We start from the raw sequence: 22,944 nt of genomic DNA, 5'->3' as shown, positions 1-22,944 counted from the left end.
TGGAAAAACGACAGCCTGGGGCCCATCACCGTGTCTACAACAATGAGAATATTTATTTTCTCCAGACAGTAAAAATAACATTTTTCTTTCTTTTGTAAAAGTTAAGTACCATTACATTCCATTTTCTTAAATAACAAAAATCCTAAAAATATATATTAAATTGTATACAGTGCGTCACACTTTATCTTATAGTTTAAAATACATGATGTTTCTATTTTATTCTCAAAGTTGCATATTAAGAGCATATTTACACATAAAGCCTTGTCATCCAAAGTCAAAGCCCCTGCTGGGAGGCGCACTTGGAGGCGGGCAGTCTCCACGCAGCTCCTCGCACAGGCAGGAAAGGGCCTCCAGCCCGTGCTTCTAGACGCTTCCATCCTGAAGCGGGAGTTGGACCTCGGACTTCCCTCCACACCCACTTCTGCCTCGTGGAGTATGCTTACCTCAGCAAGACAGACGCCTGTGAGACAGGCCCACCGGGGGTTGCAGGCGGGGTGAAGCCCCGTCACCCCTGAGCCATCCAGCCTGAGGGGGGTTAGCTGCGGCTGGAAGGTTTGAGAAACACCCCACACCAGGGCAGCTGAGCTGAGACGCCTGGCCAGGAGGTAGAACAGTGAGGAAGGTAAACAGAGACACCAGAGGAGACCATCAAAAGGCTACAAATTCCCAAGGTAGTAAGGAAAGCAGACATCCAACACCAAACAGGAGATCGGAAACCCAGTTCCCTGGGCTGGGGCGCGGTGGAGACCTGGCGTGGCCTCAGCAGACAGGAAGGTGGGACCGCGGAGGCCGCCACCTGTAAGTGCTGGTGAAGCTTAAGTGCGTGGTGCCCAGGACGCACGGGGTGGATGACGGCCTGGAGCCCGCTGGTGCTGAGCCAGCACGGCCGGACTGCGGGCGGGGTCCTGGATCTGTCAGGCCGACTGTCAACAAGGGTGGGGCGGCCCGAGGGCCAGGGCAGCGATACTTGCTAGTGCTTTGCTCTTTGTGGGCTTCTGGCTGATTGGCATCTTGAGCCGGAGCCCACACTGAGACGGCAGAACATCTCGAGGGCCTCATTCACACCAGACAGGCTTCACCCCTGCCCCGGTGTGGCAGCGGCCCCGGGGCTCACTGCTGCTCGTCCTCTGCCTCGCGAACAACAGGACCAGCGGGGTGATCGTGTGGCACCGTGTACCTCTTGCCTGCCTCGTCAGAGGGACCGAGGACGCCATGAGGTGTTCCCCAGGCACAGTCACCATGGGAGGCGACAAGATGGGCAGACGAGGGCCTTCTGTGGGTATGCAGGCGAGAAGGCAGGGCCTGGGTGCCTGCTGTCCCCCGAGGACAGGCCTCAGAGCACCTCCCTGCTCTGTTCTTTCATCGACTCTCCTCCGGGTGACCCTTCTCCTAACCTCCGACCCCTCCTCTCTTCTAACGGCGAGTCTTACAAGATCAAGTGCCCTCTCCTCAGAGCTCTCCTGCGATAACTCATCTGTCAGGTGCTTCCTTAGCCACAAGCGGCCCTGTGTGGGGCGCTGCTGACGGGCCCTAACTGGGGCCAGACTGTGGCTGGAGCTGATGTTTACGGAGGTTTGGGCGGGGACGATTTACGGCCCTTGTCCTCCCATGTTGTCCCGCGGCAGCTCCCTGGATAGTAAGCTGATCCCAGAGGTGCTGGGCTGTGCCTGGGTCACCAGGAGGGCCAGCGCGGGGGCGGCACCAGCCCTTCCTGGGCTCTGAGAAAGGGATGCTCCAGCTGCTGCTCAGATGACACACGCCTTGGGCTTGGCCTCCGGGGACCTGAGACGTGGGGAGGGCAGGGTGGGCCTGCAGGAAGTCCCAGGGCAGCTGAACAACCGCTCCTCAGCCAGGCAAGCCCTCCCTGGGGCCAAATTCCACATTCCCTTTGTGCCACACAGACATCTACCCAGGGCACGGGGCCCGCTGTGACGGCACGCACCTGACGCTTGCCTTTGAGAGGAGATTCCACAAAAGCCCCGACCAGCCTGGAGGGGAGACTGCACATGTCGGTCTGTTTCCAGGGGACCTCACGTGTGACGGGCCCAGCGGCCAGTGGCCAGCTGCTCCAGATCAAAGCATGAAGACAGCGTTGAGCACTCCAGACTCTCAGCAGGCCTCGCACGGCGCCTGGGCCAGAGCCCCCGCCCCCTGTGGGCATGCCGCCCTGCTTCCCTCCTCTGGACGCCCCTGCTGCCTCCCAGCGCCTCTCACTGGGAGGGGATCTGGGGTGCTGAGTGCCACCTGCCCCTGCAGGCACCCCCTCACTGCCCTCCCAGGAGCACCTGCACAGACAGGCGACCAGAACCCCAGGAAGGGCTGCAGCAGGCACTGGCTTAGGGACCTGGGAGAGGTAAGCAAAGTGCTCCAAGTGGGGAGGAGGAGCCAGAGGCCAAAGGCAGAACAACCATCGGGCCCAAGTGCCTGTGGGAAAACCAGGCTCTGATAAAAGCCTGGGCCCGGCCCTCAGAGGCGCAAGCTGCCCTGCCCAGCTGCTGTTGACAAGGCCTGCTTCCAGAAAGTGGGGACTTCCATGTTACAGATGGCCTGGCCGTGCCGTGCAGCTGGAGCTCTCAATCTTAGGGCCTATCCTTGCCTGATCTCCAGTTCCCAAGCCCTCCCTTCCACACAGCCATCTCTGCAGTTCACCCCCTTGTGTGGGGGACACGGTGGTGTGGGCGTGGACAAGAGCCCCCTTCTTCCCCCTCTGAGCCACTCCTAGTGCCATTCTGTGCCCACTGAGTGCAGAGAACAACTCTCGGTGTTTTTTTCATCTTCTTCTAAAATGGGAGACACCCAAAGCGGGGTGGCAGGCCCCATGTCTCAGCAGCGCTGCCCAGAGGCCACACCACAGTTACCCTCCCTGTTCTGCACTGGGAGTCAGCTGAGAGAACACGGCCAGACCAGGGCTGGCTCGCGCTCCACACGACCGTGAGGCCAGGCAACCCCGATCCCACATGTGGGCACCGAGCACCCCTCACGGCCCCCAGCAGGGTGTGCCCCATGTTCTCTGTGAGCACTCCTGAAGCTGCTCTGCAGGCCACGAAAGAAGCCCGCGTGCGGAAGGTGTCAGGTTTGACGTGAGGGGGCTACTAGACCCCCTTCTCAGGCCCTCCGTGTTGGAGGAGGTGCATCCCAGGCCAGTACCCACAGAGCCAAGCGCCAGGGCCAGCACAGAGCATGGGCTCTCCTCACACCTGCGGGTGCTAATGCCAGGAGTCCACACTTGTGCAGGACCAGCCAGCCCTCAAAAGAACCTGAGAATTCTCCTAGGAGAAACCGATCCGTGTGTGGCACAACAGAGAATCAAGGAACCTTAACATGTGCTAACCCTACCCACCACCCTACCGCATCCAGAGCGTCCCTGAGCCGGGGCCAGCCACGGCCACCTGCGTCTCCTTGGCCCCGCTGCACTGACACCCCCACCGTCAGATCAGGGAGAGGGACGCAGGGAGGGCTGGGCGCCAGGCCTCGAGTCTCTCTCCTGCCGGTGCAGCAGGAGGAATTCAGGGCTGGCCTACCCCTGCTGTGCGGCACCCATTCCTGGTCTGTAGGAGGGCGTCCCAGGAGAGGCCAAGGGGGAGGGAGCGGCAGGGAAGAGTCAGTCCGAGGAGCCCAGGAGAGGTCGACCCCACCAGCCTTGAGCTCTAAGAGGGACCGCACGTCCTAGGCACGTTGGGGTTTTAGTCACTCACAAGGGGATTACGGTCATCTTGCTGACTCTGACCCTTGAGCTTCTTCTTGAAGATGGAAATTGACGTAGAAGGCTTATAAAAAATGCTCCAGATTTCCCCTGAAGTCCCTGGCTGACGACAGTCCCGAAGGTCCCCGGACGCAGGAACACGATGGGATCTGCCAAACAGAAAGTTTCAAAGTAGCACGGGACAAAGCACCCACAACACTGACGTTCACACGGGACGTGCAGCAGGCACCTTGCTGGTGAGGGCAGTGGCCTGCGGCAGCACAGCACCGGGGCAGCCTCACCTCGGCAGCTCTGCCAGTAAGAGAGCGCTGCTCCGGCCGATTGCGAGTGTTCAGATTGCGCTTCATTTTTATTATTATTATTATTATTATTATTATTATTTTAAATAAAAGAGCTCTTTCTTCAAATGCCATTTACCTGGAAGGCAGCCTAGCTAAAACAGGACAAAGCAAACCCCCTCAGCCTGAAGTAAGGACCCCACCCTTCGGCTTCTGCCGTCCTCCGCGCTGGCCCTGCGGTCACAGAGCGCGGTGTGCCTTTTCACAGGGGCGTGCCCAGTGATGCCTCACAGAAAGCGTCCTGCTCTCTTGCTGCTGTGGGGAACGTGCAGTCGGCCTCCCCAGAGCGTGTGAACCGTAACTGACAAAATGCAGGAAAAACCACTGGCCCTCCATCTACACAGCGTCCACACCGGCGCGTTTAACCAACAATATCGTGCTTCTCTATGTTCTTTATAGCGTGGTTATTCCCCAACAGTACAGTGACTACTCGTGCGGCATTTACATTGTGTTAGGTATTATAAGAAACCTAAGGGACTGGGAGGATGTGCTCAGATTATAGGCAAATACTACACTACAGTCTAAAAAAGTTATTTCTCTTCAGAGAGACAGAGATCTTCCAACCATCAGTTCACTCCCCAAATGTGCACAACAGCTGGGGCTGGGCCAGGCCAAAGCCAGGAGCCTGGGACTCCCACGAGGTGGCAGCCATCACCTGCTGCTACCCACGGTGTACACTGACGGGAGGCTGGGAGTGGGAAGTAGAGCTGGGACAGACCCAGGCCTTCTGACACAGGATGCACGTGTCCCCAGTGGAATCCTAACTGCTGCGCCAAGCACCCGCCTCCTCCCCCACTTTATATACAAGGGGCTTGAGCAGCTGCAGGTTCTGGTATCCAGTGGGATCCTGGCACCGATCCCCCGAGGATGTTGAGAGACAACTGTATACAGAGGAAGCATGAAGGAGTTCAGTAAACTGCTTCAACTGGAGAGAGTTCACGACCAGGCGGGGAGGTCTGCTACGGCAGCCCCAACACTGCCACAGGCGGCCTTCGCAGGACAACAGAGGGGCCCGCATTTCACACGTAAACAGTCTGTGGCCGAGGTGGGGGGAAGGTCAGAGGAAAGAGGCCTCTATAGAACATCTGTTCCGGAAGGCCTTGAACTGGGGGAAGAGCCTGAACTGGGAACCACAGGAAAGACCAACCAGGGCTCTAGAAAACATTAGGGAGAACTGGGGTGGGCAACTGACTTGGGAGTCAAGACTTCTTACCCGAATGCCTCTGGTTCCTGACTCCAGCTCCCTGTCAGTGCACGGCAGGCAGCAGCGAGGCTTCACTAGCTGGACTCCTGCCACCAACATGGGAGGCCTGGACTGTGTTCCCAGCTCCTGGCTTTGTCCTTGGCACAGGCCTAACCGCATGGGCATTTGGGGAGCGAACTAGCAGATGGGAACCCAACTAACAGATGGGAACCCCTTCTGTCTCTCTTTCAGCTTTTCAAATAAATACAAGTTAGGAAAAAAAATAAGGACAACTCCCCTTCGTAGGTTCACAGACATCAGAACAAACTCCCCTCTCCTAAGAGGTGAAACTGTTAAACCCAAACAGCAAAGTCAAGGGAGGAATTTTTTTTTCTGAACTTGGTCAGAATCAAAGGGTGAAGTTTCTGTAAGTTTCTTAAATACATTTTTAAAAAACAATTATTAAACTATAGTGAACAAAACATTAGAATTCTTTTCCCAAGAACGCTTCCCAGTTTCTGGAAGACAACGGGAACATGTGTGGTTCTGTCCCAGGAATCTTCATTCTCTCATAAAGATCTCTGAGTAAGAGCCCAGCATGAGCCAACACAGGGAAAGGGTTGCTTTCATGCCAGGGCTGTTTCAATCCTCCTTGAAATCAGATCCTTTGGACACAGGGGCAGACCTAATGCTCAGGCCCCAGTGGGCTCTGTCCAGTTGCACATTTCACTCCAGGGAGGAGGATGGGTTACTGCTTTTTGCTGCCCAGGACTAAGGGATTTGGAATCACGTTCTGATACTACCGTGCCCTGAGTGACGAAGCGTATTAGAAGAGGCATTCTCTGCCCCACCCCCACCCCCGGAACGGGCAGCTCTCTCGCATACTCACTTGAATGTGACGTGCAGAAGTATCTTTGCTACAATGGCTGTGACTGTGAGGATGAGGAGAGTTGCTAGGCCATACACTGTCCACCCTGCAAATGAACAGACAGAGTTTACTGGGCCTCTTTGTGCCTTGTTTCCAAACTGAGGTCTAACGAAAGCCCCAAGTGAACACTGGCAGCTTGGAGAGGCAGGGCTGGCTGAGGGGCCCCTGCAGGTGGGCACCGGGGAAGGTAGCCAGCAAAAGGTAGCGGATTGGCTGACAGCCAGGCTGAGCAGGGACCCCGGGCTTTCTCCGTTCTACATTGCCTGGTTCTAGAACTGCCTCTCAGGAGAGGCTGGTGCCAAGTCCAAAGGACCCTGGACTCAGAGTCAGAAGGGTGGTGGACATTCTTCTGTGCCACAGGAACCATTGTGCAACCACAGATGACCTGTGAGGGCTCTGTGGGGCCCAGTGAGATGTGTGACCTATGAAATCCTACAGAATCCACGGCTGACAGAAGCACAGCAGGCAGGGAGAGCCGTCTCCCTGCCTGCCGTGACGGGCCTGCAGCAGTCACCACCCCGTCCCCCGAGCTGTCCACACCCATAGAGGCACCGCTTCCTTGGCGGAAAAGAGGGACTGGGGCAGGATGCACCCAAGTGAGCCAGCATCCGGCACCTGGCACGGCGGGGCAGAGACTGTGTTGGGCTTCTGGTGCCGTCTAGGGTCTCGGCCGGTGCCTGGCCCCACGGAAGCACTGACATGCCTTCTGGATGGATGAACTGCACATGTTAATGACTTTAAGGGGTACAACTTGGGGCTCCAGAAAGAGAGTCTCAAAGTGAGAAAATCTGGATTTGCTGATTAGTCAACGATGTACAAAAAGGCATGCAGGCTGTGGGGAGCAACTCGGACTGGACTAAGTTACTGGAATTAAGACTTATTCTATGCATCTGCTCTCCCACAATATGGCGCTGGGAGAGGAGAAAGCAGCTTCTACGCAGCTGCCTCCAGTTCAACCAATAAACAGCAGGACCTGCTCCTGATTGGAGGAGAGCAGCGTACTCGGCGTGTGGGTAGCAGAGTTGGGATTGGTGGAAGAGGACTATAGAGGAGGAGAGAGACGGCATGCACCAGGAACATCTATCTGAAGGAACACCTGTGCAGCCCCCGAGAGAGCCGGCCGGCGGTGTGCCGCTCCCCTGCGGAAGTGGGGAAGGTGGCAGGGGGAACCGCCCTTCCACGGAGGTGGAAGGGTCGGTAGCCAACCCGGGAAGAACCAGCAGCAAACCCGGGGAGGGCCGAGCAGACAAGAACCAGCAGCAAACCCGGGGAGGGCCGAGCAGACAAAAGAACAGCGCAGGGTCCTGTGTCGTTCCTCCACGAAGAGGGGGAGCGACAGGCTGGATCTTCAGAGGTGAGAACTTTCTCTAAGGACTAAGGCTCCAAGCTAATAGGAAAATGTCCCTCAGAGGCCAGGACAAAGTATGGCCACAGAGCCAGCAGCCCAATCTGCCTCTGAACGAGAAACACCCAAGAGCACTTTTGTTTCTGCAATTGCCAACAACGCTACCTTCAACTCGGTGGCTTCCGACCCCCACTGATGAAGCCCAGGAGTTGCTACCTGGGACAGTCTGAGGCGGGTGGCTGGGGCTGGTGGTGATGACGTAGAGGACTTTGGAGGACCGGGCGGCGCTGACGCTGAGGTTGGCCTGCTCTGTGATCACCTCGGCCACCGTCTGGTTGACAGTGGGCCTCTCCTGCGGTGGTTCTTCCTTGACAGCTGGAAGGCATTAAAAACATCAAATTAACTGGGGAAAGCGGATGGCCACAACCAGGAACTGTGAGGGCGGAGGGCGGGGGGCGGAGGGCGCTGGTTATGAAGAGGTCTTTTTCATTGATTCGCCACTGGGTGCAATTCCTTCCATTGGTCCTGCTGGCCCCAAAGGAGAACCTGTTGGGCTCTGGCTCCAGCTGTGCAGGAGGCAGGAGGCAGTGGCCGTTAAGTTCTAATTACATGCCTGGTCTCTCGGCCGACACCTGACCACGCCTTCGGGTTACCCCACCCTGTGCTCTGCAGCTGTCTCTCCCTGCCTGGAAGGCCTCTTCCCGTCTCTCAGCCCAAATCCCACCTGCTCCTCTTCCCGGTATCTCCTACAGCACATGCCACCTGAACTCCTCTGGAGGTCTGCTATCCAGGCCCCTCCGCTTCCTGTGTGTTGGTGGAGAGGTGGCCAGCACACACATGTTCACATCCGAGGGCAGAGTGTGGAGGGTCTGAAGACAGTCAGCCTTTGGGCTGGCTGGTACCTAGGTGAACCAAATGACCTCTGGAGCGTTTTCCCATTCCACAGGCCTCAGCTCCTACTTTTGGTTGTTCTTCTAACCCTCCCATGGAAGCCGTTACCAGCACTAAAACCATGGACGGGGAAGTGTTCAGAGAGACGCACTGTAAAGCGATTCCATCACTGTGTGGACATCACAGGGGGTGCTTGCACACACGTAGACGGTGCAGCGTGCTACAGCCCCAGGCTCTGTGGGACAGCCCGCTGCTCCTGAGCTACAGGCCGGCACAGCATGTTACTGCACCGAAGTCTGGAGGCAACTGTGACCCACGGGAAGTGTCTGTGTGTCTAAACATTTCCAAACATAGGAAAGGTACAGGACAAATATTTGGAGACAGTGATATTTCTGCTCCCTTATAATCTTATGGGGTCACTGTGTATACACACTTCATCGTTGACCAGAATGCCATTAGTGGTGTATGACTGTACTAAAACAGCCAAACTGACAGGTTTCATCTCTGCTGTATCATGAAACATAAACAAGTTAGGAAATGGGAGACGGGGAAAGGGCCACCACACTGGGAGAATCCACAAGTTGAGTCAGTAGCTCCTGACTGCTGGTCTGCCCGCCGAGAGCCGCCCGAGGTTTGGAGGTCACCTCGGTGAGGAAGAGAGGCCCACACAGCCCCTACCGAGGCTGTCTTACCTTGGTATAAGACAGCAAATCCCTGGGCCTGATTGATGCGATCAGAGAAGAAATACAGAATGATGAAGTCCAGGGAGACATTGAAGGACGAAGGGGGGCGGTGCCTCCCGCTGAAACGGACCAGGACACGGTGGGTGTAGCCGTCCAGCAGCTCCACCATGTCTGCAGAATCCCTGATGTCGAACAAGGTGAAGTTGAAGTGCATGTGGGAGGCTCCCGGCACACGGATGGTCCAGTAGCAGACCCGGCCCGTGGCATAGTTGTCCGGAAAGTCAGGAGAGTAGATCACGGAAGTCATGGCTGAGTAATTCCCGCCACAGGCGCCAACACGGGCTGTGAGAGACAAAGACACCGGGGCCTCAGGCTGGGCCCCACCCCAGGGCACGGTGGCGCAGACAACAACTCTTCCTCACGAACGTGATACCACTTGGGATACTGCGTTTATCTATAAAACCAGATCATCTCATGTGGCAGGATCAAATCACAAAATGAATGACTTAGCCCCTGAACAAACGACTATGGAGTCTTTTGTGTGTCTGCCCAGGGGATCTTAGAATTAGCACACAGCACAGTGGAGTGGCCTGCAGTGGGGCAGGAGAGGAGTCGGAGAGTCTGGATCTGGGACCAGCAGGGCCACGTGACCCCAGGCCTCTTGCTTCTCTCAGTCTGGGGGCTGGGGAGCCCCGCACCTGCTCCCGTATCACAGGACGGTGTGACAACAGATGAGATGAAGCACGTGAACACACTCGGGGCTCCCCACAGGGGAGACGCTCGACGAGGCGCAGTCAGAGAGAGAAGGGCTTGTGGCTGCTTGGCCATCTGCAATTCCTTCAGGGTACAACACTCACGTGAGAGGTCCACGCTCAGTACTCAAATGGGAAACTGAGGCACAAGAAAGGACACCTGCACAGAGGAAACCTACTAGACCCTGGTGTTCTGGACCAGCCATGCTTGATTGCTCTGGACTCCTGTTTTTGATCTGCAAGTTCCCATCTATGTCAGGATCTGTAAACAACATCTTGGACATCAAATTCCCTGGGGCACAGCATAATGCTGGGATTTTAAAAAGCAGACTTTGGGGACAAAGAGCTCAACACTCAGAAGCTGAGGACCCAAGACGACCACTGGGAATTTAATTCTAAGCACTCTGAAGCGGCTTTGAGCAGTCAGGCCACACAATTTCCCGACAGAGCACGGGAGGAAGAAAAGTCTGGCATGCAAGTGAGCTAGAAAGCAGCTAACCGTGTAACAAGTTCTGTGGTTTTGTTTGTTTTGTTTTTTAGAGGTAGGGAGAGAGAGAGAAGGGGATGAAAAGAGAGAGAGAGTTCCCACCTACTGGTTTGCTCCTCAATGTCCGCGACAGACAGGTCTAGGCTGCAGCCAAGGCCGGGACCCTAGAAGTCAGTCCGAGGCTGCCATCTGGGTGGCAGGGACCACTTCTGTTCATCCCCACTCCCCAGTCCTTGGAAACCATTAACCTACCTGCTGTGTATATTGATTTGTCTATTCGGGATACTTCCTCATATCGACAGAATCATAAAACATCAGCCCTTTTGTGTCTGGTTCTCTCATTTGGATATTTTCAGAGTTCACCCATGGTGTAGCATGCATCAGCACTGTTTTCTTTTTTTTAAGAATTACTTTATTTATTTGAAAGGCAGAGTTACAGAGAGAGAAGGAGAAACACAGAGGGAGGTCTTCCATCTGCTGGTTCACTCCCCAAATGGCCGCAAAGGTTGGGGCCAGGCCAGGCGGAAGTCAGGAGCTTCATTCAGGTCTCCCACGTGGGTGCAGGGGCCCAAGCACTGGGCCATCTGCTGCTGCTTTCCCAGGTGCATTAGCAGGGAGCTGGATCAGAAGTGGAGCAGCTGGGATTTGAACTGGTGCCCATATGGGATGCCGGTGACCCAGGCTGTGACTTTATCCACTACACCATAGCACCGGCTCCAGTGGGTTTCTTTTTATGGCTGTTATTCCGTAGTATGGATAGACCACATTTTTGTTCATCCATTCATCAGTGACAGACCTTTGACTTGTGGCCATTTTTTGGTTATTTTTTTAAATCATGCTGCATAGAGAGCCGTGTACGAATCTTGTTGTGGACATCCTGTTTCCAAGTCCCTTGGAAGTACACACAGGCGGGGACTGCTGGGCCGTGAGCTGCTCCGTGCTTCACGTCTGAGGAGCTGCCAGGGCTCTCCATGGCTGTGGCGTCACTCCGCCTTCCCACCAGCACTAGAGGTTTCATTTCCTCCACGTCACTACCAAAGCTTGTTTTCCATTTTCCGATTGCCACCACATTCTGTTTAAAGCTGAGAAACAGGGAGAAAACCACATACCCTGCTCCTGTTTCCTCTCTCATCCCACAGCTTCGGGGCAGCGTGAGCCCCGCAAGTGATTGATTCTCTCCACGTCCTCGGGCTCTCTTCTGTAAAGTGAGAGTCATTTTAGCAATGCTGCCAGGAGGCCCTCAGGTGACGGTTTTTAGAAAGCCCCCAAAGGGGCCAGCGCCGTGGCACAGTAGATTAAGCTGTCACCTGCTGCACCGGCATCCCATATGGGCACCTGTTTGAGTCCCGGCTGCTCCACTTGTGATCCAGTTCCCTGCTAATGCACCTGGGAAAGCTGCAGAAGATGCCCAAGTGCTTGGGTCTCTGCTGTTGTGGCCATTTGGGGAGGGAACCAGCGGACAGAAGATTTCTCTTTTTCTCTGCCTCTGCATCTCCCTCTCTGTAACTCTGCCTCTCAAATAAATAAACCAACCTTTAAAAAAACCCAAAACATAACAGAAAGCCTCAAGGTACTCAAGAAATGTGTTTTTCCTTTCTTTATTTAAAAGTATATGAACCACTGTGTAAACTCAGCACATATATTCTTCTGGATCAAGGTGTCAAGGCTCAGGACTGTGTAACAGTGAACCCTGGAGTGAAAGGTTAAAGAAGTGTGAAGTGCATGATCATCTGCCAACTGAACAGCAGCAAGTCCCTTAAACATTAGCCAAGGTTCTGTTTGTAGCCACAACAAGAGTAGCAATTTGAGTATTTGTCTTGACATCCTAATTGGACAGGGTACTTTCCATACTAGGCAAGAGTGGGCCCTAAATCCAATGGCTGGTATCCTTAGGAGACACACACACACACAGAAGACAGCATGTGAAAGAAAAGGCAGAGACTGGGGTGCAGTTATAAAGCCCACAAATGCCAACGACTGACAGCAAACGCCCGATGCCAAAAAGGTCTCCTTGGAAACTTCCGAGGGAGTGTGGACCTGCTGACTTCTCGGTTTGGACTTCCAGCCGTCAGAACCGTGAGAGCACACATTTCTGCTGTGTAAGGCCACCTCGTTCGTGATCACTGTGGGGGCAGCTCTAGGAAACTAATACACCATCTGACATTTTTGCTCAAAACTGAGCCACTGCCTGGCTGAGATGTCAGGAGCGTCTCCTCTAGCCCAAAGACCAGCAAACACACTACAGACATCATAGTACTCCTTGAGATTCTCAGGCCTTTTCTTTCTCCTGCCTCAGTGGTGACCATGTCCTTTCTATCATCTTAACATCTGGTGTTGTGTGGGTGCTGTGCCTCTCACAAAGTCTCACCACCACTGAGGGGATGCAGGTAAATTACCACAGGGGTCAGGATGCTCAATGGTTAGAACACGGTGTAGGCGAGAGGTCAAGGGCTAGATTCACACCCCACTCTGGACACATTCTGTGGGGCAGGCATCTGACACAGCAGTTAATGCCTACATCCCGTCTAGGAGTGCTCAGGTTCAAGTCCTGGCTCCACTTCCAGTTCCAGCTTCCTGTTAATATGCACCCAGAAGGCAGCAGGTGATGGCTCAAATTGTTGGGTTCCTGCCACCCATGTGAATTTTTGGCTCTTGGCTTTGACCTGGCCCAGCTCTGGCTACTGTGGACATTTGGGAAGTGAACTGTCAAATGGGAGAGCTCTCTCTCTTGCGCTCTCTCTCTCTCTCTCTCGTGTGTGTGTGTGTGTGTGTGTGTCTATCTTTCAAAACAACACACACGCGCACGCACACACACACTCTCTCTCTGCCCCGAGCTAGCATCTCCTAAGCGTGGCAGGCCAGAGAGCACGTGGGTCTGGGCAGACTCAACGCCAGGCATGCTCTCTTGGATGCTTTACATGAAGAGGTGAATTCCAAATACAAAAAGGGCTTAGAAATTCTACTGAAAGGAGACACTATGAAGGATGATACAGAATAATTTTATCTACCTCTATCTATCTATGCAAAATTGGAAAGGTTATCTTTTCTAGGCTGTCCAAGCATCTCACCACAGGCCACGTTCTGCAAACAACTTGGAGGAACTGGAGCTAACCACTTGCTCAGTGTCTGTCCTCCCTTGTGGAGGGCCAGCGCTGAGTGTGATCTGTGCCTGGCTTACAGGAAGCTGCATAAGAACTGCCAAGTGAGAAAACCAATGAATGAAAGGGAGGCAGGGCAGGCAGGCTTGCGGCGCTGGGGCAAGGGTTCTGCACCCGGGCAGTGACAGCACAGGGAATACTCACTGTCAAAGAGGATGATCCTGCCGTCGCCACCGCAGGGCTGGGTGTGATCCCCGAAGCAGACGCTGTTGCACTCGGTGCTGGCTGCCTCCCCGTACTTCCAGTAATCGGGATTGTTTCCACAGAAGCAAGCGTAGCCTGACTCCATCCCGGCAAACTGCCACAACAGAGAAGCATCACCGTAGGTGTCAGCCGGCCTGACAGAGCCTGGCAAGCTCGGGCCCCAGCACCCGGCTCGCCGTCCCAGGTCACCCTTTCCTGGGACCTCTCTCCAGCTCCCCTCCCAACACTGACCAGGCTGACCAGTAGCTTTGTGTTGCTCTGTTAGTGAGCATCTCTTCTTAATGTTACACTTCCACCGTACTTATGTTACTTTTAAGGGGAGAAGATCGGGGCTGGCGCTGTGGCGTAGCGGGTAGTCTCCACCTGCAGCACTGGTATCTCTTATGGCCACCAGTTTGTGTCCTGGCTGTTCCACTTCCGATCCAGCTCCCTTCTATTGTGTCTGGGAAAGCAGTGCAAGATGGCCCAAGTATTTGGGCCCCTGCACCCATGTGGAAGACCTGGAAGAAGCTCCTGGCTCCTGGTTTCAGATTGGCCCACCTCTGGCTGTTGTAGCCATTGGGGGAGTGAGCCAGCAAGTGGAAGATTTCTCTTTCTCTGTTTCTCCACTCCCCCCCGCCCATAACTCTGCCTTTCAAATAAACAAATAAGTCTTAAAAATGTGGGGGCACAGGGAGATGATCCCATAAACTTGAACCATCAATAAAACAGCTAAATATTTTATTGACTAATTGACTATGGGCCAGGTAGTAAGTGCTTAATAGCTGATACAAAAAACTCACTACGGGCCCCATGTAAAATTTTCATTCTGTTTCTTTTTTATATTACCATACGGTTCTGTAATTTTAACACTGGTATAGGTTGGTAGAACTCCCAGTACAATCAGCATACAGGACAGCTGTGTTGCCCCGGACACTTCCCTTATGCTGCTCTGCAGCCATCCCCACGATCGCTGGCAACCAGGGACCAGTTTTCCAAGGTAACAGTTTGTATAGTATCACTGAGGTTCATCCAGATCGGTGTGTGCTCCTTCTTTTTATCGCCAAGCACAGTCCATTGTATGGACGCACCACAGTTGGCTCATCCATTGGGCTGTTTCTAATTTTTCATGATTAACAACAGAATTGCTGGGACTGGCACTGTGGTACAGGGGGTTAAGTGGTCCCTGCAATGCTGGCAGCTCATGAGAGCATGAATTTGAATCTTGGCTGCTCCACCTTTTCTTTTCTTTTCTTTTCTTTTCTTTTCTTTTCTTTTCTTTTCTTTTCTTTTCTTTTCTTTTCTTTTCTCTTTCTCTTTCTCTTTCTCTTTCTTTCTCTCTCTCTCTCTTTGTTTTTTTAAGATTTATTTATTTACTTGAGAGGCAGAATTACAGAGAGAGGGAGAGACAAAGAGAGGTGTGCACAGATTTTTGTGTGGACACAGGTTTTCATTTCTCTAGGGTAATAACTAGGAATGGCACGGATGGCTCATATGGTAAGAGTGTGTTTATAAGAAACTGCCAAACTTCTCCAGAATGACTGTACAATTTTATATTTGCAACAACAATGTATGAGAGTTCTAGTCACTCCATATTCTTTTTCTTTTAAGAAGATTTATTTGAAATGTGTAGTGGGGGGTGGGGCACTGTGGTGTAGTGGGTAAAGCTGCTGCCTGCTATGCTGGCATCCCATGTGAGTCCTGGTTCGGGTCCCGGCTGCTCCACTTCTGATCCAGCTCTCTGCTATGGCCTGGGAAAGCAGGAGAAAGCGGCTCAAGTCCTTGGGAGACCTAGAAGAAGCTCCTTGCTCCTGGCTTCAGATCAGCACAGCTCTGGCTGCTGCAGCCATCTGGGGGAGTGGACCAGCGGATGAAAGACCTATCTCTCTCTCTCTCTCTGTGCCTCTGCTTCTCTGTAACTCTGCCTTTCAAATAAATAAATGAATAAAATCTTTAAAAAAAAATGTGTAGTGGGTAGAGCCATTGTCTACAATGCTGGCATCCCATATGGGAGCTGGGTTCACGTCCTGGATGTTCCACTTCCGCTCTGGCTCCCTGCTTATGTGCCTGAGAAAAGTAGTGGAAGATAGCCCAAGTGTTTGGACCTCTGCCACCCATGTGGAAAACCCAGATGAATCTCCTGGCTCCTGGCTTCTGCCTGGCCCAGCCCTGGCTGCTGTGGGCATTTCAGGAGTGAACTAAGATCTCTCTCTGACTTCTCTGTCTCTCTTTCTCTCTGACTTTCAAACAAAAAGATGGAAATAAATTTTAAAAAGATTTTTAAAAAATCAATTGTGCGGCTGGCACCCCGGCTCAATAGGCTAATCCTCTGCCTGTGAGGCTGGCACCCCGGGTTCTAGTCCCGGTCGGGGTGCCGGATTCTGTCCTGGTTGCCCCTCTTCCAGGCCAGCTCTCTGCTGTGGCCTGGGAGTGCAGTGGAGGATGGCCCAGGTGCTTGGGCCCTGCACCCCATGGGAGACCAGGAAAAGCACCTGGCTCCTGACATCGGATCAGTGCGGTGTGCCGGCTGCAGCGCGCCGGCCGCGGCAGCCATTGGAGGGTGAACCAACGGCAAAGGAAGACCTTTCTCTCTCTGTCTCTCTCTCTCTCACTGTCCACTCTGCCTGTCCAAAAAAAAAAAAAAAAAAAAAAATCAATTGTGCATAAAAATGCAAATCTATTTCCAAACTCCCTTTTAGGTTCCACTGATCTAACAGCAGGAGTTGGAAAACTGTTTCCATAAAAGGTTAGACAGTAAATGTTTTTGGCCTTGTGAACCATACAATCTCTTTCTCAACTATTCACAGTTATTGTTGCAGCACGAAAACAGCCATAGAGGATATGTGAATGAACAGGCATGGCTATATTCCAAGAAAACCTTATTTACCAAAGACAAACAAACAAACAAAAAGTGGGTGGTACAACTTGGCCGCTGTTGGCTGACTCACGATTCTTGTGACTAACCTTGCGCCAATATCACCCTAGACTCTAGACTACTCAGCGTTACTGAAAGTCTTCAGGTAGGTAGAGTGAGAGCTCCAGAGTTGGCCCTGCCCAGAATTCCTTCGGTTATTCTAGGTCCTGTGCCATTCCACATACATTCTAGTACCAGCCTTTACAACCTGCAATCCTGCTAATTTATTTATTGGTTCTAATAGCTATGTTGTAGATTTCTTAGGACTGTTTGCATACATGAACATGTTGTCAATAAATAAAGAAAAATTTCTGTTTCAAACGATATGCCTTCTTTTTCTTCTTTCTTGCCCAATTTCCTTCCCTTGGCAAAACAAAACAAAACAAAACAAAAACAGCCCTCTGGTACAATGTTGAGCAGAAGAAATGAGAGAGGGATCACTATCTATTCCTCACCTTGGGTGAGAAGCACTGAACCCTCCAGAATTGAGGTTAATGTTAACTGCAGGTATTTTTGTAGACACTCTTATCAAGTTGAAGAAATTCCCTTGTATCCCTAGTTTGTTGAGGACTTTTATCATTAATGGGTATTGTGTTTTTCCTATATTTTTATTTTGAAGTAATTTCAGAAAAATGGCAAGAATGGTACAAACAGCTGCTACATCCCTTTCATTGAGAGACACCATTCAAGTTGGCAACTGCCTCAGTTGTATCCTTTGCAGAAAAAGGAGCCAACCCAGGCCCACAGACGTGTTTGGCTGCCAGATCTCTTCAATTTTCTTTATCTGGAGCTGTCAGTCAGTCTTTCCTCGACCTCTGGGACATCTCTGAAGAATAAAGGGCGCCTGTCCTGTAGAATGGTCTTCAGTCTGCATTTGCCTGACGTTTTCTCATGATTACATTTATATCATGCATTCCGGGCACGAATATCACCAATGATGTTGTGCCCTTGTCCCATCAGGTGGGCTACAACCTCTGTGTTTCATGATGTCACTGGTAGTACTAACTTTAACCACTTGAGTAAGGTAGTATAGGCCAGTTTTCTCCACTGCAGAACTGCTTGTTTTCACTTTATAATTAGTAAGTATTTTATGGAGAGGTTTTTTTTTGTTTGTTTGTTTGTTTGTTTTTTGTTTTGTTTTGTTTTGTTTTGTTTTTTACAGGCAGAGTGGACAGTGAGAGAGAAAGAAAGGTCTTCCTTTGCCGTTGGTTCACCCTCTAATGGCTGCCGCGGCCGGCGTGCTACGGCCAGCGCACTGTGCTGATCCGATGTCAGGAGCCAGGTGCTTTTCCTGGTCTCCCATGGAGTGCAGGGCCCAAGCACTTGGGCCATCCTCCACTGCCTTCTTGGGCCACAGCAGAGAGCTGGCCTGGAAGAGGGGCAACCGGGACAGAATCCGGCGCCCCGACCAGGACTAGAACCCCCTGTGCCGGCGCCGCAAGGTGGAGGATTAGCCTAGTGAGCCGCAGCGCCAGCCTGGAGAGTTGTTTTTTTTTTTTTTTTTTCCCAAAGATTTATTTACTTATTTGAAAGGCCGAGTTACAGAGAGGCAGAGGCAGAGAAAGAGGGAGAGGTCTTCCATCCACTGGTTCACTCCCCAGATGGTTGCAATGGCTAGAACTGGGCCTATTTGAACCTAGGAGCTGGGAGCTTCTTTCGGGTCTCCCAAGCGGGTACATGGGCCCAAGGACTTGGACCACCTCCCGCTGCTTTCCCAGTGCATTATCAGGGAGCTGGATTGGAAGTTGAGCAGCTGGGACTTGAGCCAGGATCCATACAGGATGCCGGCACTGTAGGTGGCGGCTTTACTCGCTACGCCACAGAGCTGGCCCCTATGGGGAAATCTTTGTTCTTCATGCAACTTTCTCTCTCTATTCCCATAGAATGTGTTTATCACTATCATTATTTGTTTAGAAGCTCAAATTATGTTACATCAGGTCAGTGGTTGACCCTTCAAGATGTCTCTTCTGTCTTTTTACCAAGTCCACATCATTCCTTATGTCTGTGCGTGAGACGTTGCAGGCTCACCTCGCACTTTCTCAGAACCAGCCCTGTTCAAGGAGTCCTAGCTCTTTTCAGTGGAGAATAGTGCTTAGAAACCAGGACCTGGGAAGGGGGAGGGAAGGGAAGGGGGAGGGGAGGGGGAGTGGAGGGGGAGGGGGAAGGGAAGGGGGAGTGGAGGGGGAGGGAAGGGAAGGGGGAGGGGAGGGGGAGGGGAGGGAAGGGGAGGGGAGGGGGAGGGGAGGGGAGGGGAGGGGAGTGGAGGGACCAGAGTACTGAGTGTACTCCGCTCTCTGCATGGCACTGCTCCAAGGCCCTCAGTAGACAAAGCTAAGGAATATATAACAGACACATACATACACACCACACACACACACACACACCACATACACACACACACACAGACTTGCACATTGATATATATTTCTGCATCTACCTCTCTACATACAAAAAACCATGCCTTATATTAAAAACTTCACTTCCCATCCAATACTACAGGCTTTGTTCCAGTTTCCCTGAGCTTCAGGCTTCCATATTAGTAACTTCCTTCCCCAACAGTAAGAAACCTCATTGCCACTATCCTCAATGCATTCATTTATACGCCCAATCCCTTTGCAAGCAACCAATCACTAGGTCATGTTGAGTCAACTGCCTTACTGGGGCCCTTGCTTCACACAGACTCTGAACCGTGACAGGCTGCCATCTTTGCTTGCAAATGATTAATGATTGCAGGCTGAATAATAAGGGAATGGGAAGAGAAGGGGAGGGGGAGGGAAGGGGAGGGAAGGGGAGGGGAAGGGGAGGGGAAGGGGAGGGAGAGGGGAGGGGGAGGGGAGGGAAAAGGAAGGGGAGGAGGAGGGGGAGGGAAGGGGGAGGGAAAGGGAAAGGAAGGGGAGGGGAAGGGGAAGGGAAAGGAAGGGGGAGGGGAGGGGAGGGGAGGGGAAGGGGAGGGGAGGGGGAGGGGAAGGGGAGGGGAAGGAAAGTGGAAGGGAAAGGGAGGGGGAGGGGAAGGGAAGGGGAGGGGGAAAGGGGAGGGAAAGAGAAGGGGGGAAGGGGGAGGGAAAGGGAAGGGGAGGGGAAGGAAAGTGGAAGGGAAAGGGAGGGGGAGGGGAAGGGAAGGGGAGGGGGAAGGGGGAGGGAAAGAGAAGGGGGGAAGGGGGAGGGAAAGGGAAGGGGAGGGGGAAGGGAAGGGAAAGGGAGGGGGAGGGGAAGGGAAGGGGAGGGGAGGGGAAGGGGAAGGGAAGGGGAGGGGAGGGAGAGATTAGGGGGAGGGGAAGGGAAAGGGAAAGGGAGGGGGAGGGGAGGGGAAGGGAAAGGGAGGGAGAGATTAGGGGGAGGGGAAGGGAAAGGGAAGGGGAGGGGGAGGGGAGGGGAAGGGAAGGGGAGGAGGAGGGGAGGGGGAGGGGAAGGGAAAAGAAGGGGGAGGGGAGAAAGGAAACCATTCTGGACTGGGATCCAGGCTTTAGGGCCCCTTAAGCTAGCAGGGAAGTCAAGCACCGTCTTGGCTTATTCTCAGCCCCTCTGTGGAGCCCCAGCTGTCCTGCTCACAATACACAAGAGCACAAGGCAGCAGGGGCTCTGTCGGAGGTGGAACAGGGAGGCAGACGGTGGGCTGCCCCCCCCCCCCCCCCCCCGGCCTCCTCTGCAGACAGGAACACTGCCTTGCACTTCCAAAGCCTCTGACTTTTCCTTGGCAGGAAAGTAGAGCTGTATGGCTTGACAGGTTGTTGTTGTTTTAAATTTACACATAGTTTTAAACTAACTCAGGAAAATGAATTCACACTTTCTCTTTCTTGAGAGTTACATAGCCACAGAGCAATTACCTTGAACCTCTGACTCCGACAAAAGCTGATGCAAGTTTGGATGGTAAGTTTGTTGGAAGTTTTACTGGTGCCAGTCAGAGGAGGGGGGTTCCCATGATCCTTGTAGCAGCCAAGGTTTCCAGGCACTGGAGGGGGGAAAAACAACAAAAGAATTTTACAACATCTGGCTGTGAAACAGTAAGAAGGAAAACGGATTTGTGCCAGATACTTTCATCTCGGTTAATATTCCCACTCCTGACTGAGGTGTAAATAAACAGCAAGCTTTAAAAATGGAAGCCTTGGGGCTAGCACTGTGGTGTAGCAGGAAAAGCCACCCATCGCCTGCAGTGCTGGCATCCCATATGGGCACCAGTTTGAGTCCCGGCTGCTCCACTTCCGATCCAGCTTTCTGCTATGGCCTGGGAAAGCAGTAGAAGATGGTCCAAGTCCTGCCTGGGAGGCCCAGAGGAAGCTCTTGGTTCCTGGCTTTGGATCAGTGCAGCTCTGGCTGCTACAGCCATCTGAGGAGTGAACCAGTGGATGGAAGACACCCCCTCCCCTCTCTTTCTGCCTCTACCTCTCTGTAACTCTGCCCTTCAAATGAATAAATACATTTTTTTTTTTTAAATGGAAGCCCTGGGCCAGTGTTGTGGTGCATTGGGGCTGGGCTGCTACCTGTAAAACCAGCATCCCATTTGAGCTCCAGTTTGAGTCTCAGCTGTTCCACTTCTTCTTCTTCTTTTTTTTTTTTTAAGATTTATTTTTTATTTATTTGAAAGAGTCAGAGAGAGAGAGAGAGAGAGATAGAGAGAGACAGAGAGGGAGAGGGAGAGGGAGGGAGAGAGAGAGAGAGAGAGAGAGATCTTCCATTCACTGGTTCACTCCCCAAATGGCTGCAATGGGTGGGGCTGGGCCAGGGCAAAGCCAGGAGCCAGGAGCTTTTTCTGAATCTCCCACATGGGTACAGGGGCCCAAACATTTGGGCCATCTTCTGCTGATTTCCCAGGCACATCAGCAGGGAGTTGAATCAGAAGTGCAGCAGCCAGGTCTCGAACTGGCACCATATGGGAAACAGCGGCTTAACCCGCTACACCACAACGTGGGCCCTTGTTCCACTTCTGATCCAGTTCCCTGCTGATGTGCCAGGAAAAGCACCAGAAGATGGCCCAAGTGATTGGGTCTTTGCCACTCATGTGAGAGACCTGGATGGAGTTCCTGGTTCCTGGATGGAGTTCCTGGTTCCTGGCTTCAGCCCGGCCCAGCTGTTGCAGTCATTTGGGGAGTGAACCAACAGATGGAAGATTCTCTCTCTCTCTCTTTCAAGTGAATAGATAAATGTTTAAAAAAAAATTAGGAAGCCTTGGTGTCTTCTGCTAAACACCATGTTTTTGTTTATTTTGACGAGTATGTGAAACCCAGGTCCCTCTTTAACCCGCCCCAAGACATCTGTTACCTGTTCAGCATTGACAGAATTTTGTATTGAAGAGAACTAGGAACAATTTCCTAGAAACAGAGAAGCACGATTATAAACTATGCTTCGGAGTCACTGAAGGCAAGAACAACCCCTGGAGGACTATCGTCCCATCCCTTTTACATAACTCTTTGCTCCCTTTTTTTTTTTTTTTAAAGATTTATTTATTTATTTATTTGAAAGGCAGAGTTACACAGAGAGAGAAGGAGAGGCGGGGGGTGGGGGGGGTCTTCCATCCGCTGGTTCACTCCCCAGTTGGCCGCAAAGGCCGGAGCTGCACTGATCTGAAGCCAGGAGCCAGGAGTGTCCTTCCAGGTCTTCTCATGCAGGTGCAGGGGCTCAAGCACTTGGGCCATCTTCCACTGCTTTCCCAGGCCATAGCAGAGAGCCAGATTGAAAGTGGAGCAGCCGGGACCGGAACCGGTGCCCATATGGGATGCTGGCACTGCAGGCAGCAATTTTACCCGCTATGCCATAGTGCTGACCCCTGCTCCTTAAAATGCACCACAAACGGATTTCCCCCAGGACTTCTGCTGAGTAGTACTGTTGGAACAAATCACCACAGACTTACTGGCTGCTAGCAACATAAATGCGTCATCTTTCCGATCTGGAGGTCAGAAGCACTCAATGGGTTTTACGTGGCTAAAATCAAAGTGCCAGCAGAGTTCAGTTCCTCCTGGAGGCTCCAGGGGAGGAGCTGCTCCTTGCCTTGTTCATCTCCCAGATGCTGCCCATATTCCTTAGCTTGTGGTTGCACCATTCCCGCTGCTTCCACCATCATCTCTGCTACCCTCCTTCGCTCCTTTGTCCCCTCACCGCCTCTCAGATCTCCTGCCTCTCTGTATGAGGACTCTGTGATTACACCGGAAGCTTGCAGATTGCCAAGATAGCCCGCATCTCAAAACCCTTAATTTAATTACATCTGCAAAGTCCCTATGCCATCCAAGAGAAAGTATTCATAAACCCTGGGGACTGCAAAGTAGACATCTCTGCAGGACCATTATTCAGCCTTCACGGTGAGCTTATCAGTGCATCAAAACCACACATGAGAAGGCTTGGCCTAGTAGGGAAAGCTCTCAGAATAAAGGAATCTAAACATATGCGG

At 52.6% G+C, this 22,944-nt stretch overlaps 1 protein-coding gene across 3 annotated transcripts in view; it reads right to left on the bottom strand.

The window, feature by feature from the left end:
• Positions 1-28: 28 nt before the first annotated feature.
• The window catches only part of KREMEN1 (kringle containing transmembrane protein 1), a 69,133-nt gene continuing 46,217 nt past the window's right edge, over positions 29-22,944 (bottom strand). For 2 of the 3 annotated variants that reach the window (XM_008274630.5, XM_089323334.1), the window contains 6 exons: positions 20,390-20,514; positions 13,613-13,766; positions 9,081-9,413; positions 7,663-7,872; positions 6,114-6,198; positions 29-3,852 (listed from right to left, as the gene is read on the bottom strand). In XM_008274630.5, the coding sequence (XP_008272852.1) occupies positions 3,684-3,852; positions 6,114-6,198; positions 7,663-7,872; positions 9,081-9,413; positions 13,613-13,766; positions 20,390-20,514 (1,076 nt within the window). In that variant the 3' untranslated portion in view covers positions 29-3,683. The remainder of the gene's footprint in view (positions 3,853-6,113; positions 6,199-7,662; positions 7,873-9,080; positions 9,414-13,612; positions 13,767-20,389; positions 20,515-22,944) is intronic. The other variant, XM_070065775.2, reaches the window with a different exon arrangement.

This window comes from Oryctolagus cuniculus, chromosome 21, assembly GCF_051225735.1.
Source record: "Oryctolagus cuniculus isolate XC-2025 breed Fujian yellow rabbit chromosome 21, ASM5122573v1, whole genome shotgun sequence".
Classification (NCBI taxonomy): Eukaryota; Metazoa; Chordata; class Mammalia; order Lagomorpha; family Leporidae; genus Oryctolagus; species Oryctolagus cuniculus.
This window is presented reverse-complemented; position numbering and strand designations above follow the sequence as displayed.